The following is a 19,795-nucleotide window of genomic DNA, read 5'->3' as shown; positions in this document are numbered from 1 at the left end:
GGAATTGATTACAACATACCATGTAACCCAGGGGTGGGTTCTACTTACCTTTACTACTGGTTCACAACGTGAGCATGCACAGATCGTCAATTATGACATCCGGGTGGGTGGGTGGAGCTTCCTGCCGCTTTTACTACCGGTTCTAAAGAACTGGACACAACCGGGAGCAACCCACTACTGATGTAAAGATTGTGACAGTCACTATCAGAAGATTAGCAGAATGCATTTGTGAACACCAGGAACCAGCCAGAAGACATGATATAAATTCTTTAATTTCCTGACACATAGACAAATTGAACCATAAATTCAGTTCGAAAACTGTTAAGTATTTTAGATCAAGCCAAATCAAAGAATGCAAGATAATTCATAATAGTTTGGTGTTTTCATACATCAACCAATAGCAGACACAGAGAGACAAACCTAGTATACAACTATTTAAAAAAGAAAGCAAAGGCCCAAAGCATATTCTTCTTCCCTCCCTATCACATATCCAGCAATCAATATGCATATCAGTGAGAACTAGTGAGAACCAAAACAATAGGAAAAAAAAACACTCTTAAGATGAAACAGTGCAGCCAAATCAAGCAGGTAGGCCAATCAGAAACAGGCACACATACAACTTTAAGTAAGATAGGTCAGACAACTGCCGTACATAAAAAGCCAGGAAACGCCACTACTGTGAAGATGCTTTCTATTGATTGATTTAGATCACGGGTGTCAAACTGGTGGCCCGCGAGCCGGATGCATCTTGCGCAAGCCACAACCACCCTGGCTCCGCAGAGGCAAAAAACATCATGATACGTCACGATACATCACATGATCGAGTTTGACACCCATGATTTTGATGGTTGCCCAGCTTATCAGCTGCAACTCTGGCCAGTAAACATAAGGTTAAAAACCAAAAGAAACTACCTGTTTTGGTAATTAAATGTTTGCAACAAACAAACCATTTTCCTGGATTGACAAATTGAAGTAAAACAGGTAAGTTCCATTTCTGCAAGAAGATGTGCCTTTCAGTTATGCAACAGTAAGGGTTCTCACTGATATTTTTTGCAAGTTTAAATAGTCACATGAATATGGATCTCTTAAAAATCATATGAAGTATCCACTTTGCACAAGCAATTATTTTCCTCTGAAAGAGGCAAGGTTTTTGTGGTTATATAGTTAAAAGGCATTGAACTGAATATAGATTCCCATTATTTTAGTTAAAATGCAGTTTGATATTCTGAAAGGTGGCATATTTATTTTCAGGTTGTAGGAGGAAAAATGACCGATTTAGGACGACTTGGTGCCTTCATTACCAAAGTAAAGAAAGGTAGCTTGGCTGATGTGGTGGGACATCTAAGAGCAGGTATCTCAGTTATGGGAATGATTTTGTCTTAATATTCTCCAAATCTATATAATGCTACTGTTATGTATTATATTTGCAGTTTCAGTGTACAGTTCCTTCTGTAAATATTTCAATCTAACGGGGGCAAGGTAAAGGTTATCTTTTCAGCTGACCCTAGTTATATTGGTTAAAATATATGTTTATTGCATGGACTCTTGGAAATACTCTGTACACAAAGTAAAGATTTGGATATGCTAAAGCTATTTTTATAATATATAAAGTTGCTATGTCTCTAAGAGTATATTAGTTATATCTGACAGAAAGGTATAAAGAACTGAAAAAAAATCCGTATAATTTAAATATTGATAATACTCCAGTTTATGTGAACAAAACAAAACCTTAATTCTAATTCTAATTTCTATAAAATTCATATGAAAAAAACATGCATGAGGCTCTTTGTAATATTGGCTATATATATATCTGCTAATGAACAAAGGGTATCTTTCTGCAAACCAAAACTATGGAAATATCAGATCTTACTATTCTTTTTAAAACAGAAAAAAAAACTTGTCAGAAAGAAGGAAATGACCTTCTCTGCACCAGAGACTTGTTATAAAGAATAATGGGAAGCATTTGCAAGTCCAAGAGCTCTGCAAAAACATTTGTTGGACTGAAGGAAGGAAACCATCAGGTTTTGCCTTGAGATAATAAAAAATCAACCAACTGTGTTACAGTGGAAGTATGCTGCATTGCACACTAATGTCAAAATGGCTGAGCTGCTCATAGCCTGACAGGAAGAAAATCTGAGACCTCCTGAGAAAATTAAATATTAAAATCACTTGAAGAGTTTCAATTTTCAGCTGACCTTTTAAATAGATTTTAATCTGTCTCATGCTGCCTGGCTAATCTTCTGCTCATGGCTGGCTAGAATTTATTTATTTAATAAATTTATATGCTGCCCCTCTCACTGTTGAAGTGACTCTGGGCAGCTTACAATGTGTTCTATCAACGATAGACAGACAGACAGACTAACTGACCGAATATACTGATTAAGAAGTCCTGGTACTAGTACTGAGAGAGGAAGAATGGTAGCAAGTTCTTCCTCTTTAATAGCACATGCTGTCTTCTAACTAGCTATACTGACCCCATTGCATGTTGTGATATGTGATAGCAGAACCAGGTAATGGCCTAGTTAGGCTTCCTGACATCCTTCTGCCAAGCCATTTCAATTTTGGTGGTAGCTCAGTGTTTTGATGTCAAAAGAATGTTGAAGAAGAGTGATTTTTTTTTATTTGCAAAGTTTATTATCTCTGAATATACACCCACAGATATGGCCTAGAAAAGAAGCTACCGTAGCAATTTATATTTGTCTATGTATGTATCTCTGTGAGTGAAATCATACAAAAGAATATACCCTTTGTTTTTAAATTCCAGGTGATGAAGTTCTAGAGTGGAATGGTAAACCACTTCCTGGAGCTACAAATGAAGAAGTTTACAATATTATTTTAGAATCCAAATCAGAACCTCAAGTTGAAATTATTGTTTCAAGGCCTATTGGGTAAAGTTTGCTTTGCAATTTCTTTCTTAGCCTACCCCTGTCTCTCTTTCTCTATCCCAACCTCTCTTCCTCTCTCCCACCCTCTCTCCCTCTCCCCTCTTCCCTTTCTCATAAATGCAGGCATGTGCATCTAAAAGCTTATAATATTACTGTTCTGTCCCCCTTCCCCACACAGGCAAACACACAACCAGGCACGCCTGCCAAGATTTTATTAAGCAATCAGACTAGAAACCCTTGCAGATAAGAGTTTTGGCAGTAAACTGCGAAATGCCTGCCAAGTCAGTTTTCACTCACAGTAAGCAAGAGAGAGTTTATCCTCAGTCCGGTTCAGTAGCAAAAAGTAATCCATGAAGGAAGAGTTAGCCAAGGTCGATCCAAATATGCACAAGCCAGATTTCAGGTAATGCGATGTGACTCTCAGGTTTTTAACTTTGACCGTTCAAAGCCTGAAGAGCAATCACACCCACTTTTATTCCTTGTGGGGTGTGGCTCAGTGACTCAGCTCAATCTCTGGCCCTCCCACGCCTCTTTCATTGCTGCACACGCTTCTCCCTCCGATGCTGCCTGGGATCAAGCCAGGATTCATCATCCTCGCTCCCTATCTGTTGTTGTTCCGATATGCTTTCCTCCTGGCATATCCCAGGCTGTTCCTCTTGGCCTTCGGATGGAACCTGAGGCATTGCCAGAGAGAAGGGTCCTGGAGTCCTTATCAGTTCCTCCCCATCACCTTCTGAGTCTTCTTCCTCTGTTAGGACAGGCTCGGAGTCGGGGTCACAACAATTACAATAAGATACCCATTGGCTTATTAAAAATGTAAAGTAAAAAGAACGAAGGGGCAACCTTAGCATTTTTGTAGTTGGATTTGCAAGACAAAAGTCCTTGGCAGCAAATCTGGAAAGGTCCCGCTATAATGTTAACTATAAGGAGAAAATGTTCTTACTAATATATGTCATGATTTATATATTTGGACCCAGATCTCATCACCAGTTAGACATCTCCAACTATATGGCTTCCTCAGATTTACAGCTAATTTAAGAGCCATTTATTTTAATGGATCTATGGTAAACGTTAACAAGTTTGGATCCAGTCTATTTTCTATTAATTACCACTTCATTTTCACCTTCCCTCTCCCAGTGTGCTAAATCAGCTGGGAAAGGATGAATGTTATGTTATGAAGCACACCATCATGCATCTATCTGAATTGTTAACTGCAATATGCCCTCATCTCCTCTAGGGTAGAATACTGCAATGTGCTATGATGAGGGCTGCTCTTGAAAACTATCAGGAAGCTGCAGCAAAACCCAGCAGCCCTCTTATCAATGGGTGAGGGCCACCATAATCATATACCATCGGTGTTGCCTACACAACATTGGCTACAGATAATAACCAGCTGGTTATCATCTGTATAGCCCTTACTAGATTATGGCTGAATACATTTAGGACAGGGGTCCTCAAACTATGGCTCGCAGGCCACATATGGCCCGCCAAAGCCATTAATGCGGCCCACACAGGTCCACAAGTCTGCACTGCCCACATTGCCCCACCTATCGACTACCGCCCACCCTTCGTCCAAACGCAAGACTTACCTTCGCGAACCCCACAGGCTGAAACTGGAACGTAAGGCCAATATTTTTGGCCTGCAGAGGGCTACTGGAGGTGGGAGAGGTGAAAAACGGGGCACACGGATGCCCTAGGAGGCAAAAATGGGCCTGTTTTAGCCAGTTTTTGGCCTGCAGAATGCTTCTGAAGGCAGGGGAGGGGAAAACTGAGCGTGTGGATGTCCTAGGAGGCCAAAAATGGCCCATTTTAGCCCATTTTTAGCCTGCAGAATGCTTCGGGGGGGGGGGGAAACTGGGTGTGTGGATGCCCTGGGAGGCCAAAAACGGGCCTGTTTTTAGCCTCCCCCGCCTTCAGTAGCACTCTGCAGGCCAAAAATGGGGCGCACAGAGGCCTGGGGCGTCCGCACAACACGCTTTTGATCTCCCCTGCCTCCAGAAGATAAGAGAGAGACAGAGAGAGAGAGAGAGAGAAAGACAGATAGAGAGACAGAAAGAGATAGAGAGAGAGAAAGAGAGAGAAAGAGCGAAAGAGATGGAAAGAGAGAGAGATTTGTTGATTGTAAGCTCTTTGGGGCTGAGAAGAATTGCTGCAAACTAAGTTTCCTGAAGTGGACTACTAGACTCCTAAATAACTGAAAAAACGATCTAGTAAAAAGAAAAGTCAGCCAAAAGAGCAACATGCAAACAAAAGCAAATAAAACACCCCCAGGAGCAAAACAAATTAAAGTTTAATTTGTATGCATTGTTTAATGGACTGCTAAATTGGCCATGCCCACCTAGTCACATGACCTCCTAGCCATGCCCACCCAGTCACATGATCACCTAGCTACGCCCACCCAGCCAGTCTGCCCCCCCCCCCCCCAACAGTATGAGGGACCGTGAATTGGCCCCCTGTTTCATACGTTTGAGGACCCCTGATTTAGTATTAGCTCATAAAAATCTATCAACCTGTTAGGATGTTGATTCCCTCCTCCCCAATGAAGTCTGTAGAAGGTAGTAAGGAGAATGGAACATAATGGTTCCATCCCTTTGGAATTCCTCACACACTCTTCTGTCATTTAGGAAGAAGCTTCCTAAGCTTCCTCCTAGAGCTTTTAATTCTAAAATTGCTGCTATTAATGGATGCTGGGAGGGAAGACCGTTTTATTCACTATATTGCTCTTTCAGTGTTGGTACTATTGTTCTCAATGTAATGTTTTAAAAGGATTTATGGAGGGTGGAAGTCTATAACAATGGAATTTAAATTAAATTAAAGGCAGGATATGATCTTTCTGTCTTCCTATGTAACAAAAGATCCTTGGATCATTTGGGATTAAAGGTAAAAAATCTGATAAATTTATATTTTAGAAGACCATATGTATTTCTGGAATAAAATCCAGAATGACATACTTAGTTATATAAATGAAATTAAGTGTGTTTCCATGTATATTGTAACATCATGCGTTTAAAAATGGGGATTATGTTTGTTTGCCTAATTGTTTCCAAGTTTCTTTTCTGTTTCTCTCTCTCTCTGTTATTATAAGGTTCTTTTGTAGGTTTAATTCAGCAAACTCCTTCAGGTGTGTGAATAAACATTTTAGTGAATTAAATCCCCCTTTTCCCTCAACTTAGTATTTTGTAGTTTCACTCCTCTCCTATTTACTTTTTACTGTTGTGTGGTGGAAAAATATTGTGGTCTGGCAGTCCACAATATAAATATTTACATTGAAATTGCTGTTTCATTTTTAAATCGTATTCCTTAAGAGAGATGAATTCCCATCTTTCCTAAGAATTGAGCAAACCATTTCAAGAAAAGTAACATAGAAGAGATATGTCAAAAGCATTAAATCTGGGATTTTTTTAAAAAAAAACATTTTTTAAATAAACATTCAACGTCTGAACCTTCTGTTTTATTAAATAACATTAAGTAAATAATTGTGTATATAGATTAAATATTATTTTATAGCATTGCTCTGTGGATCAACAAGGCATTTCAAAATTTTCTCTATATATGTCTATTTCAGTGACATTCCACGGATTCCTGAAACTTCTCATCCTCCACTAGAGTCTAGTGAGTATTAACTTTATTCCAGCTGCTGAGATTGAACAATGTTGATTCATAAAATGTCATTCAGTATTACTTAGTTTACCAGCACAGTCTTCCCTCCACCGTCAGTGAAGTTTAATACGTAGCGATGTTGTATATATTTTATTCATACCAAAGGATAGTCTGCAGGATTCATGCTAAAATACATGGGACAATAAATAGCTGTAGCATATATCGCCAGGGAAACCATTCGCAATGTTTGACACATGATAGAGATACAAGCAGGTCAGCAGCAGTCATATCACAAGATTGTGACATGCTTTTCTTTTGAACCTCAAAAGTTACCAAAATATCCTGATTGATCATACAAATTGACTTTAACTGTTCACTTTGATCTTTTTCTCCCCAGCCTAAAATATAGAACTGCCTTTTTGTCCCTCCCCTTTCTCACTTTGCATAAATCAGAGTTTTCTGAACTAGAGTTATATTCTAATGATGGTTTTCAAACCCAGAAAAGAAGACATAATATCCCGTGGCTTAATTTTCCATTTTGTCAACTGAGGTTGTCCAAATTCTGCCATTCTAGGCATAACAGAAAGAATTCTGATTGAATACAGGTAGTCCTTGATTTACAAATGTAATAGGGCCTGGCAATTACATATGTAACCTGAGGAATTCATTAATGGGATCATGTTAATTGAATGTGATCTCTCCCTGATTTACCCAATGCATTCACTAATCGAATGCTCAGGTTGTTAAGCACACATGCTTATCTCAGGATGGGGAAACAATGGGGAGCCTAATGCTTCTGACCACCCAAGCCCCCCCCCCGACCTACTGAGATACCCCCCCATTCTGTCCCACCGGATCTTCACAGGCACTTATCTTTTGAAGATCTCAATAGTCAACCAAACTGTGTCCTCTCCAACCTCTCTGCTGCGGTTTCTTTGCCTGGGTCCCTGCAGGGCTCCGGTCATTTTGCAAAAAGCTTTTGGCAAGAAGAACGGATGCCGGGAGGGGCGTGTGCGCCACTCCTGGACTCTGTTCTTCATGCCAAAAGCCTTGAGGAAAGCCAGCCAAACCCTGCAGGGGCGAGTGATTACATTCTGGCAGGCTCCGGTCGTCTTTGCAAAAAGCTTTTGGCTCGCGCCTTTCCCAGCCTCCATTCTTCGCGCGAAAAGCTTTTTGCAAAGACAACCGGAGCCTGCCGGGACTCAGGCAAAGAAACCGCGGCAGAGAGGCTGGAGAGGACACATCTCGCTAGATCTTTGCAAAGTAAGTGAGTCTCCACAGGCCCAGTTCCTATGGAGATCCTGCGGGCGGGGGGTGGGTGGGGAATAGGCAGAACGAATGTTGCAATGCCTCTGCAGTTGTTTGTAAGGGTGAATGACTGCTGTGGTGCTGCAACATTCATAACCTTGGAACTATGTCATAAATAATGGGGGGGGGTGATGTTGTAACTTTGAACTGCCGCTAAGTGAACTGTCATAACTCAATTATCTATAAGCCAGATTGTTTGTAGGAAAACAAATGCATAATTTTTGAAGGAATACAGAGAAAATTTCTCAACTTTAATATTTATCCCTTCCTTTTCTTCCTTTCACAACTCTAGTGGCACAATTATCCATTATAGTACAACTGAGAAATAATTCCCGGAACAAATACTCATTTTTTTTCTGAAGCTTTTTTAAAAAAAGAAACTCCTTATCACGCCTTACCTTTTTCAAAAGAAAAAGATTTTGCAAAAGCAATCATTTCTCTGTTGTTTCCTTTTAAATTCTACTACCGTGTTTCCCCAAAAATAACACCCTGTCTTATATTTTTTTGAATCCTGAAATAAGCACTTGGCCTTATTGCTATGCCCGATTGGGCTTATTATCAGGGGATGTCTTATTTTGGGGGAAACAGGGTATATCAGGGCTTTCCTCATCTTCTAGCAAATATATCTCCTCATGTATAGACTATAATAAATGCAAAATATTTAGAGGAATTACATTATCTAGAGGATAATGTAGATATCTACAGTTGATTTTTCCTTGACTGATAAGTTTCAAAATCTGTCCTTGCTCAAAAGTTATATTGTGTTTACAGATATTTAAAACTTAATGTTTTGTTGAAACTGTAACATATTTTTGACATTGCTAAGTATTTAAGTTTTTATTTCATTTCATTTTTCTTGTTCTCTTTTTTCTTTCTTTTTTTCTTTCTACCATTTCTTTTGCAGATAGGGCAAAAAAAAGAAGGCCCAGTTATTTCTGTTTTTATTGTTATTATTTTGACCAGTATTCTCTTTTTAACTCATACCTTCTTCACTTTTAAGATGATATTTTTCAAAGTTCTTTATTATTATTCTATTTTCTTCCTCCTCTTTCCAGGTTCTAGCTCATTTGAATCTCAAAAAATGGAAAGGCCTTCAATTTCTGTTATTTCCCCTACTAGCCCTGGAGCTTTAAAAGATGCACCACAAGTCCTACCTGGGCAGCTGTCAGTAAGTATAGAATTATGGTACTAGAAAACACATTTTGTCTGCTTGCAGACGTCTTGCAATATTTATATTTGCATTGTTTAATAAATGTAAGTTTACTGTTCATTTTAACTAAGCATGTGTATATGCTTACAGCACAGGATTAAAAACAACTGATTGTTTGTGTGCCATAACTCATTTTCAACTATAGGTAGATTTTCTCCATAATAATCTATTCCTCAGAAAACATTTTGGCATGTACTTATAAAACTGGACCAATCCTGTGTTATGAGAAAGAGTTTTTAAAAATGAAGTTCAAAGTCGGTCCTGCTATAAGAGTGGTTACAATTATATAAGACACTCACTAGCCACTAACCCCACTTTTTATTCACACTTGCATCCATAGTAGTGGTGGGATTTAAATATTTTTACTACCTGTTCTGTGGACATGGCTTGGTGGGCGGGGCAGGGGAAGGATACTGTAAAATCTCCATTCCCTCCCCACTTCAGGGGAAGGTTACTGCAAAATCCCCATTTCCTCCCAATCAGCTGAGACTCGGGAGGCAGAGAAAAGATGGGACGGGGCCAATCAGAGGTGGTATTTGCTGTTCTCCGAACTACTCAAAATTTCCGCTCCCGGTTCTCCAGAACTGGTCAGAACCTGCTGAATACCACCTTTGACCTATAGATATGTGAACACACACCCATGCAAAAACATACATATACACCCATAATGCTACAGAGTGATATTCAATTGCTCTGTTAGAAGCTTATTCCCCAGAAGTTGTTTTGGGAATGGCAGTATGCTGTTTTATAGAGGATTGAATTCCTTGGGGGCAGGAAGTGGGAATGATGTATACAAAATGGCAGCTGATGTGAAAAATGAAAAAACCAAAAACTCAGACCCATCCTGTACAGTTTTTCTACCTGTTTCAATGACTGAAGTAAATTCTCAACTTTAAAAAAAAAATGGCATAGCTGACTGTATAAGTCGACTTAACAGATTGGGCTTCTGGGTACATCATACCATGCACATTCCAATATTAATTCCTGCCTTCAGGTGTCATCATATAAAATCTAAGGAATAATCCTCTCTTGTTGTTGCATGCCAAGAACCTACCTTTGGAGTGAAAATCACATATAGATAATGTACACATGCATTTATAGATTCATCCTACATGAAGCTGTCTAATCCCATAAAAGTAATCTAAGATTACAAAATCCCATTTTAGTGCACTTTGTAGTTTAATCATAGTTTGTATGGAAAAACTTCCTCCATTTTTTACTTCCCAGATTTCTTTTCAAATCAATTTCCATAGATCAAGATTTTTTAGTTGAATGTAGCATATCATGGACAGGGTGTAATGCAGAGAAGAATTGCTTGCATGTTTTCTATTATTTAATGACTGTATTGTTGCTTCCTTTATCAGTACAATTTAGATAAAAATGAACCCAAATTGACATATTTTATTGATAATGTAGAGCTCTTTTAATATTTTAGGTTAAACTATGGTATGATAAAGTGGGGCATCAGTTAATAGTGAATGTTCTTCAAGCAACAGATCTGCCACCTAGATTAGATGGACGACCAAGAAACCCATATGTGAAAATGTACTTCCTTCCAGATAGAAGGTAAGACTTCAAATGAAAGACCATATTGTACAGATTAAGCATTTCAGTTAAGCTCTATATTTGTGGAATTCAATGCAACTCCAAAATTACTCATCTTGGTGAAGTGCTAGTGGCCAATTTTTAATTTTATTTTCTTTGATGCAAACCAAAATCTGTCTCTACAACAGCACCAAAGTTATTCAGGTGCAAAGAATGAGGCATTATTTTATCATATCATCTGTTCTAGAACAGTGTTTCTCAACCTTGGCAACTTTAAGCAAAAAATTCTGGAAGTGAATATCCACACAGCTTAATATTGACAAAATTGAGAAACACTGTTCTAGAATATTCCATAACTTTTGTCAGTTCATTTTTTTTCCTTCCCAAATTTTTCCCACAAGCAGAAACCAGTTGTGTGCAATATTATTAGCATCAAATGTCAACATCTACTTTATACTACTGTATCAGACGTCTGCTAAATGTTGTACAATAGGATATTCTGAAGGCCAGCACTAGCCGCCAGTTATTTTCCTTGAACAATGTATTACTTATAACCTTTCTGCCGAAAAGTAGCATACAGTCTGGCTAAGATTTTCTTATTATTTATGCGTTTATATTGTTTCATTTTATATGGTCACCTATATAGCTGTTTATATTTATAACTATAAACATATGTGTTTATAATTGTTTACATTTCCCTGTGTTTTAATGTGTTAATTAATAATATTTAATTTAATAAATGACTTATGGTGGATAATAACTGTCACAATGGTTTCATGCTGGCTGTCCCTTGGTCAGCCATTTCACTTATTTAGTTGTGAATCCAATCACAGCAATCTTTTATAGTGTTCAGCTCTGCAATGGTGCTGGGTTATAGAGTTTGAAGCAGCTAATCAGCTGAGTAGGGGTCTTCCCCTCGCCTCTTTACAGAGGCAATTGACCACACTGGACTCATGACTGTGAAAATAGAACAGAATAGAATTCTTTATTGGCCAAGTGTGATTGGACACACAAGGAATTTGTCTTCGGTACATAAGCTCTCCGTGTACATAAAAGATATAAGTGATAAATCATGATTATAGTCATCATAAATACATTCATCATGAATCATGAATCATAAGATACAATACTTAGTGAGAGTCATAGGATACTAAATAAGCAATCAAAATCATACCAGGAAACTAAATAAAACAATATAAATTGTAAGATACAAGCAACAAGGTTGTAGTCACAAGTAGAAAAGGAGATAGGTAATAGGAAGGATGAGAAGAATAATAGTAATACAGTCTTAGTAAATAGTTTGACAGTGTTGTGGGAATTAGTTGTTTAGCATAGTGATGGCATGCAGGAAAAAACTGTCCTTGTGTCTAGTTGTTCTGTTGTACAGTGCTCTATAACGTCGTTTTGACGGTAGAAGTTGAAACAATTTATGTCCAGGATGTGAGGCAGTGATGGGTTGCCCCCAGTTCTATAGAACCAGTAGTAAAAGCCTCCAGTGGGAGGCTCTGCCCACTGACCCTGACATCATCAAAATGCTTCTGCGCTTGCACAGAAGAGCGTGTGAGCGAAGCGCGCACGTGCAGCCCCATTGCGAACTGGTAGTAAAGGTAAGTAGAACCCACCCCTGATGTCAAGGGTCTGTAGATATTTTCACATGAAGCTTAAGACCTGAGATGGAAATACATACCTGGATTTCTGATGATAATTTACAGTGACTTTTTATGTTTCAGTGATAAGAGTAAAAGAAGGACAAAAACAGTAAAGAAAAGCTTAGAACCCAAATGGAACCAAACCTTTCTCTATTCGCATGTGCACCGTAAGGATTTTAGAGAACGGATGTTAGAAATCACTGTTTGGGATCAGCCAAGAGTGCAAGAAGAAGAAAGTGACTTCCTCGGAGAGGTAAATGGAAATATACCATCATTGTATTTTAAACATGGAATAGAATCTTGAAGCCGTTTGTCCCTATTGTTAAACAAAGATGAATTTTGCTGTACTTTCTCATAGATTCTCATAGAGTTGGAGACTGCGCTTTTAGATGATGATCCACACTGGTATAAGCTGCAGACCCATGATGAATCCTCACTACCTCTTCCTCAGCCATCACCTTTCATGCCAAGGAGACATGTCCATAGTGGAGAAAATTCCAGCAAAAAATTACAAAGTAGGTGCAGAATTCCCCTTTCATTTCGCTAGAGCTTTTTGACTAGTAATTATGCTGTAAACATTTATAACAACTTAAGCAACTATGTTTAGTAAAAAGTATGGGTTTCAAAGATCTTCATCAAGATTTAACTCATACTGTCTCAGTATTTTCATAGTATAATAATCTTTTAAGGCTGAAAATCAGTTCTTTAATCTGACTGGAATTTATCGTTAAAGAGGCATGCATAATATTGTGATTGTAATTATTATGATTGTGTTTGCAAAGACCAGACTTGGCTATATTGCCATCATTCTGAAATCTAACAAAGCAAAAGGAATGCTTCCTACTTTCATTTTAGAAACCAAGAAATGGCTGCTAGGAGTGTTTTGTTGCTGCTTCTATGTTCAGCAGCTTTTCTTGTGATTTTCAATGCTGTCTGACTTCGTTACCTCTGAATCTTTTTCATTAGGTTGTTTAGGCTCACAACATGAGAATGGAAACTGTTGCCCAGCTATAATTTATGGATATTCATTGATCCCATAATAACTAAAACATCAATCAGTAGTTGCGTGTGTGGATCATTAGATTCACATGTTGCACTAAACCGTAATGTGAATTGGTTTGGTTTAATATGACTTATGAACTTTGGTGAGCCAGTTATGGTGCAAAGATTAAGGAAAAACTCAGGAGACTGAGTTGTAGTCCCACCTTAAGCATGAAAACCAGCTGGATGACTTTGGCCCAGGGGTATCAAACTCAAGGCCTGGGGGCCGAATTTGGCCCACGGGTTGCTTATATCTGGCCCATGGGGCCACCCTGGAAACAGCGAAGGACTGGCCCGCAGTGTCTCTTCCAGCAAAAACGGAGCTCGGGTGGGCTGCACACAGGTCCTCCTGAGCTCTGTTTTCATTGGCAGAGGGTTGCAGGAGGCAGTCGCAGCTGAAAACAGAGCTCGGGAGCCCGTTTTCTCTGGCAGAGTGCTGGGGCCACCACAGGCAGTCCCGATACAAGTGACGTCGAGCTGGCCACGCCTACCCTGGCCACGCCCACTCCGTCCCCCTGAGGTCAAACACAACCCAGATGTGGCCCTCAATGAAATCGAGTTTGACACCCCTGCTTTGAGCCAAACACTCTTTCTCAGTCCAACACACCTGACAAGGTTGTTGTTGTGGATAAAATAGGAGAAAGAAGTATTAGGTATGTTTGATATATGATACGATATAGAGACATTAACTAATGTGAAATCAGGTACACCAGGTGCTGTATGAGCAAGTTAACAATAAATGCTACAATCCAGTGAGTCATTGTGCTGTCACAATACGCTTGGAACTATAGCCAGTACCAGAGATTAAAATGTGTTCTGATTCTGAGCCACTTTGCAATAGCTTTTTTTTTACAGTTATTATTATTATCTCTTTTTTTTAGTTCTGAATGCATCCCATTTATTTAACACCCCCAAATAAGTTTTGCTTACACTTATTTTAACCCTTTGCAAAAGAACCAAGTATACAGTTATTTGCCTTACTGTTGCACAGGATCTCAGCGAATCAGTGATAGTGACATCTCAGATAATGAGGTTGATGATGGTATTGGAGTAGTTCCTTCAGGTGCGTGGGTGAAGAGCATGGTCCTACATCCTTTGCTTCAACTTCCCTGTCCTTTTCCTCTTCCACGTTTGAATTTTCTAGATTTTTGAAAGAACTTGAGTTGGGAGGTCATGTTTTCCAGAAAGTTGTATTGTTCCATGGTGACACATTTTAAAATTTACACCAACCTTTATTTGTTCCAGAATTAAAATTAATCTTCCATTCTGCTACATCTGCAGTGAATGATCAGGGGCAATGGTTTGTTACAAGGTTAATATTTAATATTGATACCAATGTAAACAACTAATAAACCTGTTCGTACATAATGTAGGCATTTCATGGGTCAAGGATCTCTTTTGAAATAAAAGATAATACAAAATATATTCAAATATGTTGCTTAAGTAATAAAAATCTCAATTGATTTGTTCTTGTTTTCAGACCCAAAGGTGCACCATGGAATATATTGAAAATGCATGGCTGTATGTAGTGCATGAAGCATGGCTACATATTTTATAACTCTTACAAACATTCAGTAGTTTTCTTTATCTTAAATATATGCATAAAATATATGCATAAATGAAGATTTAAGCAATTTCTATAAAAAGATAAAATCAAAATTGTAGAAATACAGGGTTCAACATTATAGGAAGTGCTGAAGGTTTCCTGCAGCCAGTCACAGCCTGAATTGGAAAATATGTTAAAGTAAAAAAAACAACACATAACTTGACATTTCAACCAGGTATTTGAATCAGATAATTAACTGTAATAAACAGTTTGAAAGATTTTTTAGTTATTCTTACTTTTCTCTATTTGAAATAATGACTAGCTAGTATGGTTACCAATGCTATTTTGGCTGGTATATACAGTATTAATGCACATTATACAACAACATTGTCCAACAAGTCTAGAACAGTATATCACATAAGTTCATTCTACCATATTTTTGGGAGGTGTCAATTAAGTTAAAGAATACAGTACTCTGTTAGCTGAAAATCAAGAAGGATGTCATAATAATAGTTAATTAATTTTGACATTTTTCTTAAACAACAGTTGAGCACTTCTCTAAATTAGCTTATTAATGAATAAGCTAATAATATAAGCTAATAATAATTAAGCCATATGTTGTTACTTTTTGTCATACAGTACTGTCTTTATACTGTCTATGTGGCAACATAGACTATTGAATAAAAGCATATTTCTGTAGTTTCCATTGTCTAATGCAGGACTGTCAAACTCGCGCTGTCATGTTGTCGTCACGGGACGTATCACAACTTTTTTCACCTTCGCTAAACCGGGGGTAGGCGTGGCCAGCATGTGATGCATCCGGTCCACGGTCTGCGAGTTTAACACCCCTGGTCTAATGTATATGTTTAAAAATTCTTGATAGTTTTAGTTTTGCAGATAAGGATGATTTTTAACATAAATATAATTAAACAGGAAAAGTTATTTCATAATTTACATCATAAGCAATTATTTTATCTATATCACAAGTTGTCTTCCATTCACAGTATGACTTCCATTCGCAGTCATACAGAATTTATGAGAGAAAAGTATGGAATATATTCTGGATGAGAAAGATTCTATAAGCTCCCTTCCTTCGAATCTGAGGTTCTTTAAGAACTATTAATATTTAATTTATATATTGTTCCTTCAACTAAAGGATTGCTTTAAGTAGCCTGCTGCTATTTACAGTACAGTTTAGCCAACTGGTTTCAAAGCATTCATCCTAAAGATTTCATTCATTATATCAGGCCTTTTCTTTTTATTGTTAGAAGAACTTGATTGTGAGTTGGTATCTTTTCACCATTTGAAATGTTTTCTTTTTGAACTCCATTAGTTTATCATGTTTCCTGTGCATAGACAATTCTTCCTATAGGAGAACAAAATGTAAATTTTTCTTTCAACAAGATGCCATGTGTGGCTTTTGCTATTTCAGCGGAAAGCGTCATTCATGTCTGCATTCATATTGTAAGCTCTGTAAATAATTTGCAATTTTGATGGCATTTAGTTATAGTTTTCTTTGTCTTTTTTTTATGTGCTAGGTCCAACTAAGAGTAATTTGTGGTAGTGATAGCAAAAAAGTTTAATTCTGGGCAAAGGAAATTCTATTGATTATTTCAATGTTGAACAGTACTTTCTTAAGTGACTTTTATATCATGTTCACATCAGCAACTAACTTAACTGAAAATGAAACTGAAGCTTCAATCCTAGAACAATTAGTCATAAACTATTCTGTTGCTTGCAATAATTTTGGCAATAGCATTGTTTCAGTGTTGCAGCCAAAGATGTACAGAATTCATCTGAAAATACTGAACAGTTGAAAAACTGACCGTCCTAGGAATTAATATCTAATTATTATTTAGATATTATATATGCTCTTTTTCATTTTTTCCACCTTTGAGAATTTCTTAGTCTGCATGTAAATTCTTCTGTACCTATGTTTATGCTTTTCCCTCTTATATATATTTAAGTATAATGCTATTTGTTAGACTTAGCTGCATGATATTTCAGGATTTTCACTGGTGAAACAACTACTTGAAAATCTTGTAATAAACAAGAGATGCTTTCTTAAAAAGACTAATCTGATCATTAATTCATTGCTATTTGTGATCCAAACTAAATTACTTTTGTTGCACTTTTACCAGTAGGCTATAGGTCTAGCAGTAGAGAAAGTAAATCTGCAACATTAACTGTGCCAGAACAGCAAAGAACAACTCATCATCGTTCACGATCTGTATCTCCTCACCGTGGTGACGATCAGGGCAGGACCCGTTCTCGTTTACCAAATGTGCCATTACAGAGGTAAGATTGAAAATGTAGTTGCTTTATTTTGACCTCCAACAGTCTGTACAAAATGGAGTAATCTACAACCCTATTATTTCCAACACTTTTCCACTGAATTCATCTGGATTTAAAAGTGGGCAACTATGAGAGGGGCAGATTTTTGTGGTGAAGTTTATATTCTTTTTAGGCACTTTGACGCAAGGACGACCTCTCCCTCTGCAATGGTCAATTTGCCATAAAGAGAATTGTTAGGTTCTTGTGTAGTTTCCTTAATGACATAACTAGGCAACTCTTCATTCACTGTTTCCTAAACAAGGTTATTCTATCAATCGATTAATGCATTTTACTTTTTGATAATGTATCATGTTCCACACTGTCCTTCTGCCCTCCTGTCAAGGAAAAAATTAACATAGAGAGAGCTAGAGCCCTTGCCAAAAAGGTTGGTGCAACAAGGAACTACCAGAAGAATTCAGCAATTTTGCCAAGGGAATTTTTTCTCTCACCATCAAGTCACTGAATTAAATATTAATATTAATTATGTGCTGTCTTGAAACTCTGAGAATGTTAGTCACAACACATCAGGGAAACAAGTGGCTGCGAAAAGCTATTATAATGGACTGGATTATATGTATTTTACATTCCTATATCAATATTCCTCTATTTGCATCAAGGTTATCAGACTTAAGAATTTTATACTTAAACATTTATATTAATTTATTTGTTCATTATTCTATAAACCAGGAGTTTAGATGAAATTCATCAAATGAGAAGATCACGTTCTCCAACTAGACACCATGATGCCTCCCGAAGCCCAGTTGACCGCAGACCCAGAGATATGGATAATCAGTATTTATCAGATCAAGAAGGGTATGTTTTTTATCTTTATATTTCTATTAAAAGTACCAGTGCAGCTTTGAAAACACTTACTTTCTAAAATAGATGAAAAAAAAGTCCTCATATCTACAACAACAGCAACAACCAAGTATGTATTCAAATCTTAAGGCAACATCGAGCAATCCGTTTACCCTCTTCTTTGTGGACTGTTTCCAGCTTGCTAAACTTACGGTCACTATTTTTCCTGGCAATTTCTCGAACATTTTTTATGCTGTCTTTTGGTACTTGTGGGATTGCCACCGCTAAAAGGGGGTGGGGGGTGACTTATTCTCTGAAGCTCCTGAGGGTTGGACAAGAAGCAACAGGTAGAAACTCATTAATGAGAGATCCAATTTGAAACTAAGGAGAAATTTCCTGACAGTGAGAATAATTAACTAATGGAACAGCTTCCACTCTTACCCTGACCCTGAGCTGAACAGTGCTTTGTAAGAAATGTGTTAAGAACTCTCTGAACAGAACGTGGGAAGTCTGATGCTCTGATTTGTACATTAGCAGGATGAATTGAATTAGCAGGATGTCTGCTGGATTTTACAAAAATCCAGCATTTTCTGGATAATTAGCAGCCATTTTGATAAACTGGGGGAGGACAGATTTAAAAATAAGGGAACATTAATATCTCTCCATAGCAATCTCAGCTTTGTGGCTTGTATGTGTACATCAGTAATTTTTTATTAGAATTTGTAGACTAAATGTGGTATGTGGTGGTACATTTGCAAATCTGACAACTATTATATCAAGAACACATCATATCTCCTCCTTTAATGGTTCCCTGGGGACAAGATTGGAAGAGTAACATTTACATATAATTTTCTGTGTGGAATTTATGGAATAGCACTATTCTTTATTCTTCTTTGCACTACTTTGGTTTACGTGTAAAATATTATATTTCATAGTTTTGCTACTAAGATTACTATAATGCTGTTGGATTGCATGCCAGCTGACAGTGAATTATATGTTCTCTAAGTACATAATAGTATGATGGCATATTGGTCAGAGTTTTGCTACTTCAAAAACGTTTATCTGCCTGCTTAACATGGTCTTTAGTAGATATTTATAATATCATAGCTTCGTAAACATAAACTTTACTTGACAAAATAATTATTTTATGGAGGATTCATTTTTATTTATCCATTTTTTTTTTTTAAATAAAGAGTTCTTATTAGCATGCATGCTACACCCAAGAACTATTCTCTTTGGTTCTGATTCATGGTTTCCTCTAACTTATAGCTGTTTCTAATGAAGAAACACTAGTCTGGAGCAGGCCAAAATTAAAATGCGGCACCTTCTTCTTCTTTTTTTTTAAAAAAGGGCTCAAATTTTACATGTAGGCATTTGCTATCAAGAACAGATGAAAACAACCTTGAAAACATAACATTAAGTGTGTTAATAAGGCATTAAATAGCTAGCAATTTTTGAGCTTCCCTAATTCTTTGCTAGGAGCAGAGATACACTTTCATGCTACATTTCTTAACTCTGAGCATTTTTGTGCTTATTTTAATGAACCTTTTACTTTCATTACAGTTGTTTACAATGTGAAATAGCAGAAATTCTTGCCAAATGTGACTTGAGAAACAAAACTCTCAAAACTATATTGGGTGTTAAGGTTCAGTAGTGTGTAAATTTAGGCTGCTTAGAAATGTGTTGAAACAAACTAGGTTTAATTGAACTAAGGCTTTATTTGTAAAAAAATAATAATAAATCACCTAATGTATTAAACAGCTACTTTTTGCTGACATGTAAAATGAGTAGTCTAATAAATTCTTCTTTAAAGCTTATCAAAAGGACTATCTCAGTTCAGAATTTCTAGTTTATTTTGTGTTTTCATTTACATATCATG

General features: G+C 37.3%; 1 protein-coding gene across 8 annotated transcripts in view; it reads left to right on the top strand.

Annotated features, from left to right (window-relative positions):
* Positions 1-19,795, top strand: part of RIMS1 (regulating synaptic membrane exocytosis 1) — a 268,011-nt gene that overhangs the window by 169,088 nt on the left and 79,128 nt on the right. For 6 of the 8 annotated variants that reach the window (XM_070954532.1, XM_070954541.1, XM_070954557.1 and 3 more), the window contains 10 exons: positions 1,252-1,351; positions 2,765-2,888; positions 6,451-6,497; positions 8,849-8,961; positions 10,439-10,569; positions 12,279-12,450; positions 12,556-12,712; positions 14,230-14,301; positions 16,926-17,082; positions 17,806-17,931. In XM_070954532.1, coding sequence (XP_070810633.1) covers positions 1,252-1,351; positions 2,765-2,888; positions 6,451-6,497; positions 8,849-8,961; positions 10,439-10,569; positions 12,279-12,450; positions 12,556-12,712; positions 14,230-14,301; positions 16,926-17,082; positions 17,806-17,931 — 1,199 coding nt within the window. The remainder of the gene's footprint in view (positions 1-1,251; positions 1,352-2,764; positions 2,889-6,450; positions 6,498-8,848; positions 8,962-10,438; positions 10,570-12,278; positions 12,451-12,555; positions 12,713-14,229; positions 14,302-16,925; positions 17,083-17,805; positions 17,932-19,795) is intronic. The other 2 variants (XM_070954585.1, XM_070954548.1) reach the window with 2 other exon arrangements.

This window comes from Pituophis catenifer, unplaced genomic scaffold (genome assembly GCF_029215685.1).
Source record: "Pituophis catenifer annectens isolate HBS135680 unplaced genomic scaffold, rPitCat1.0.hap2 SCAF_1, whole genome shotgun sequence".
In the NCBI taxonomy this organism is placed as follows: Eukaryota; Metazoa; Chordata; class Lepidosauria; order Squamata; family Colubridae; genus Pituophis; species Pituophis catenifer.
Note: the sequence above shows the minus strand (reverse complement) of the source record. Positions and strands in the feature narration are given on the sequence as shown.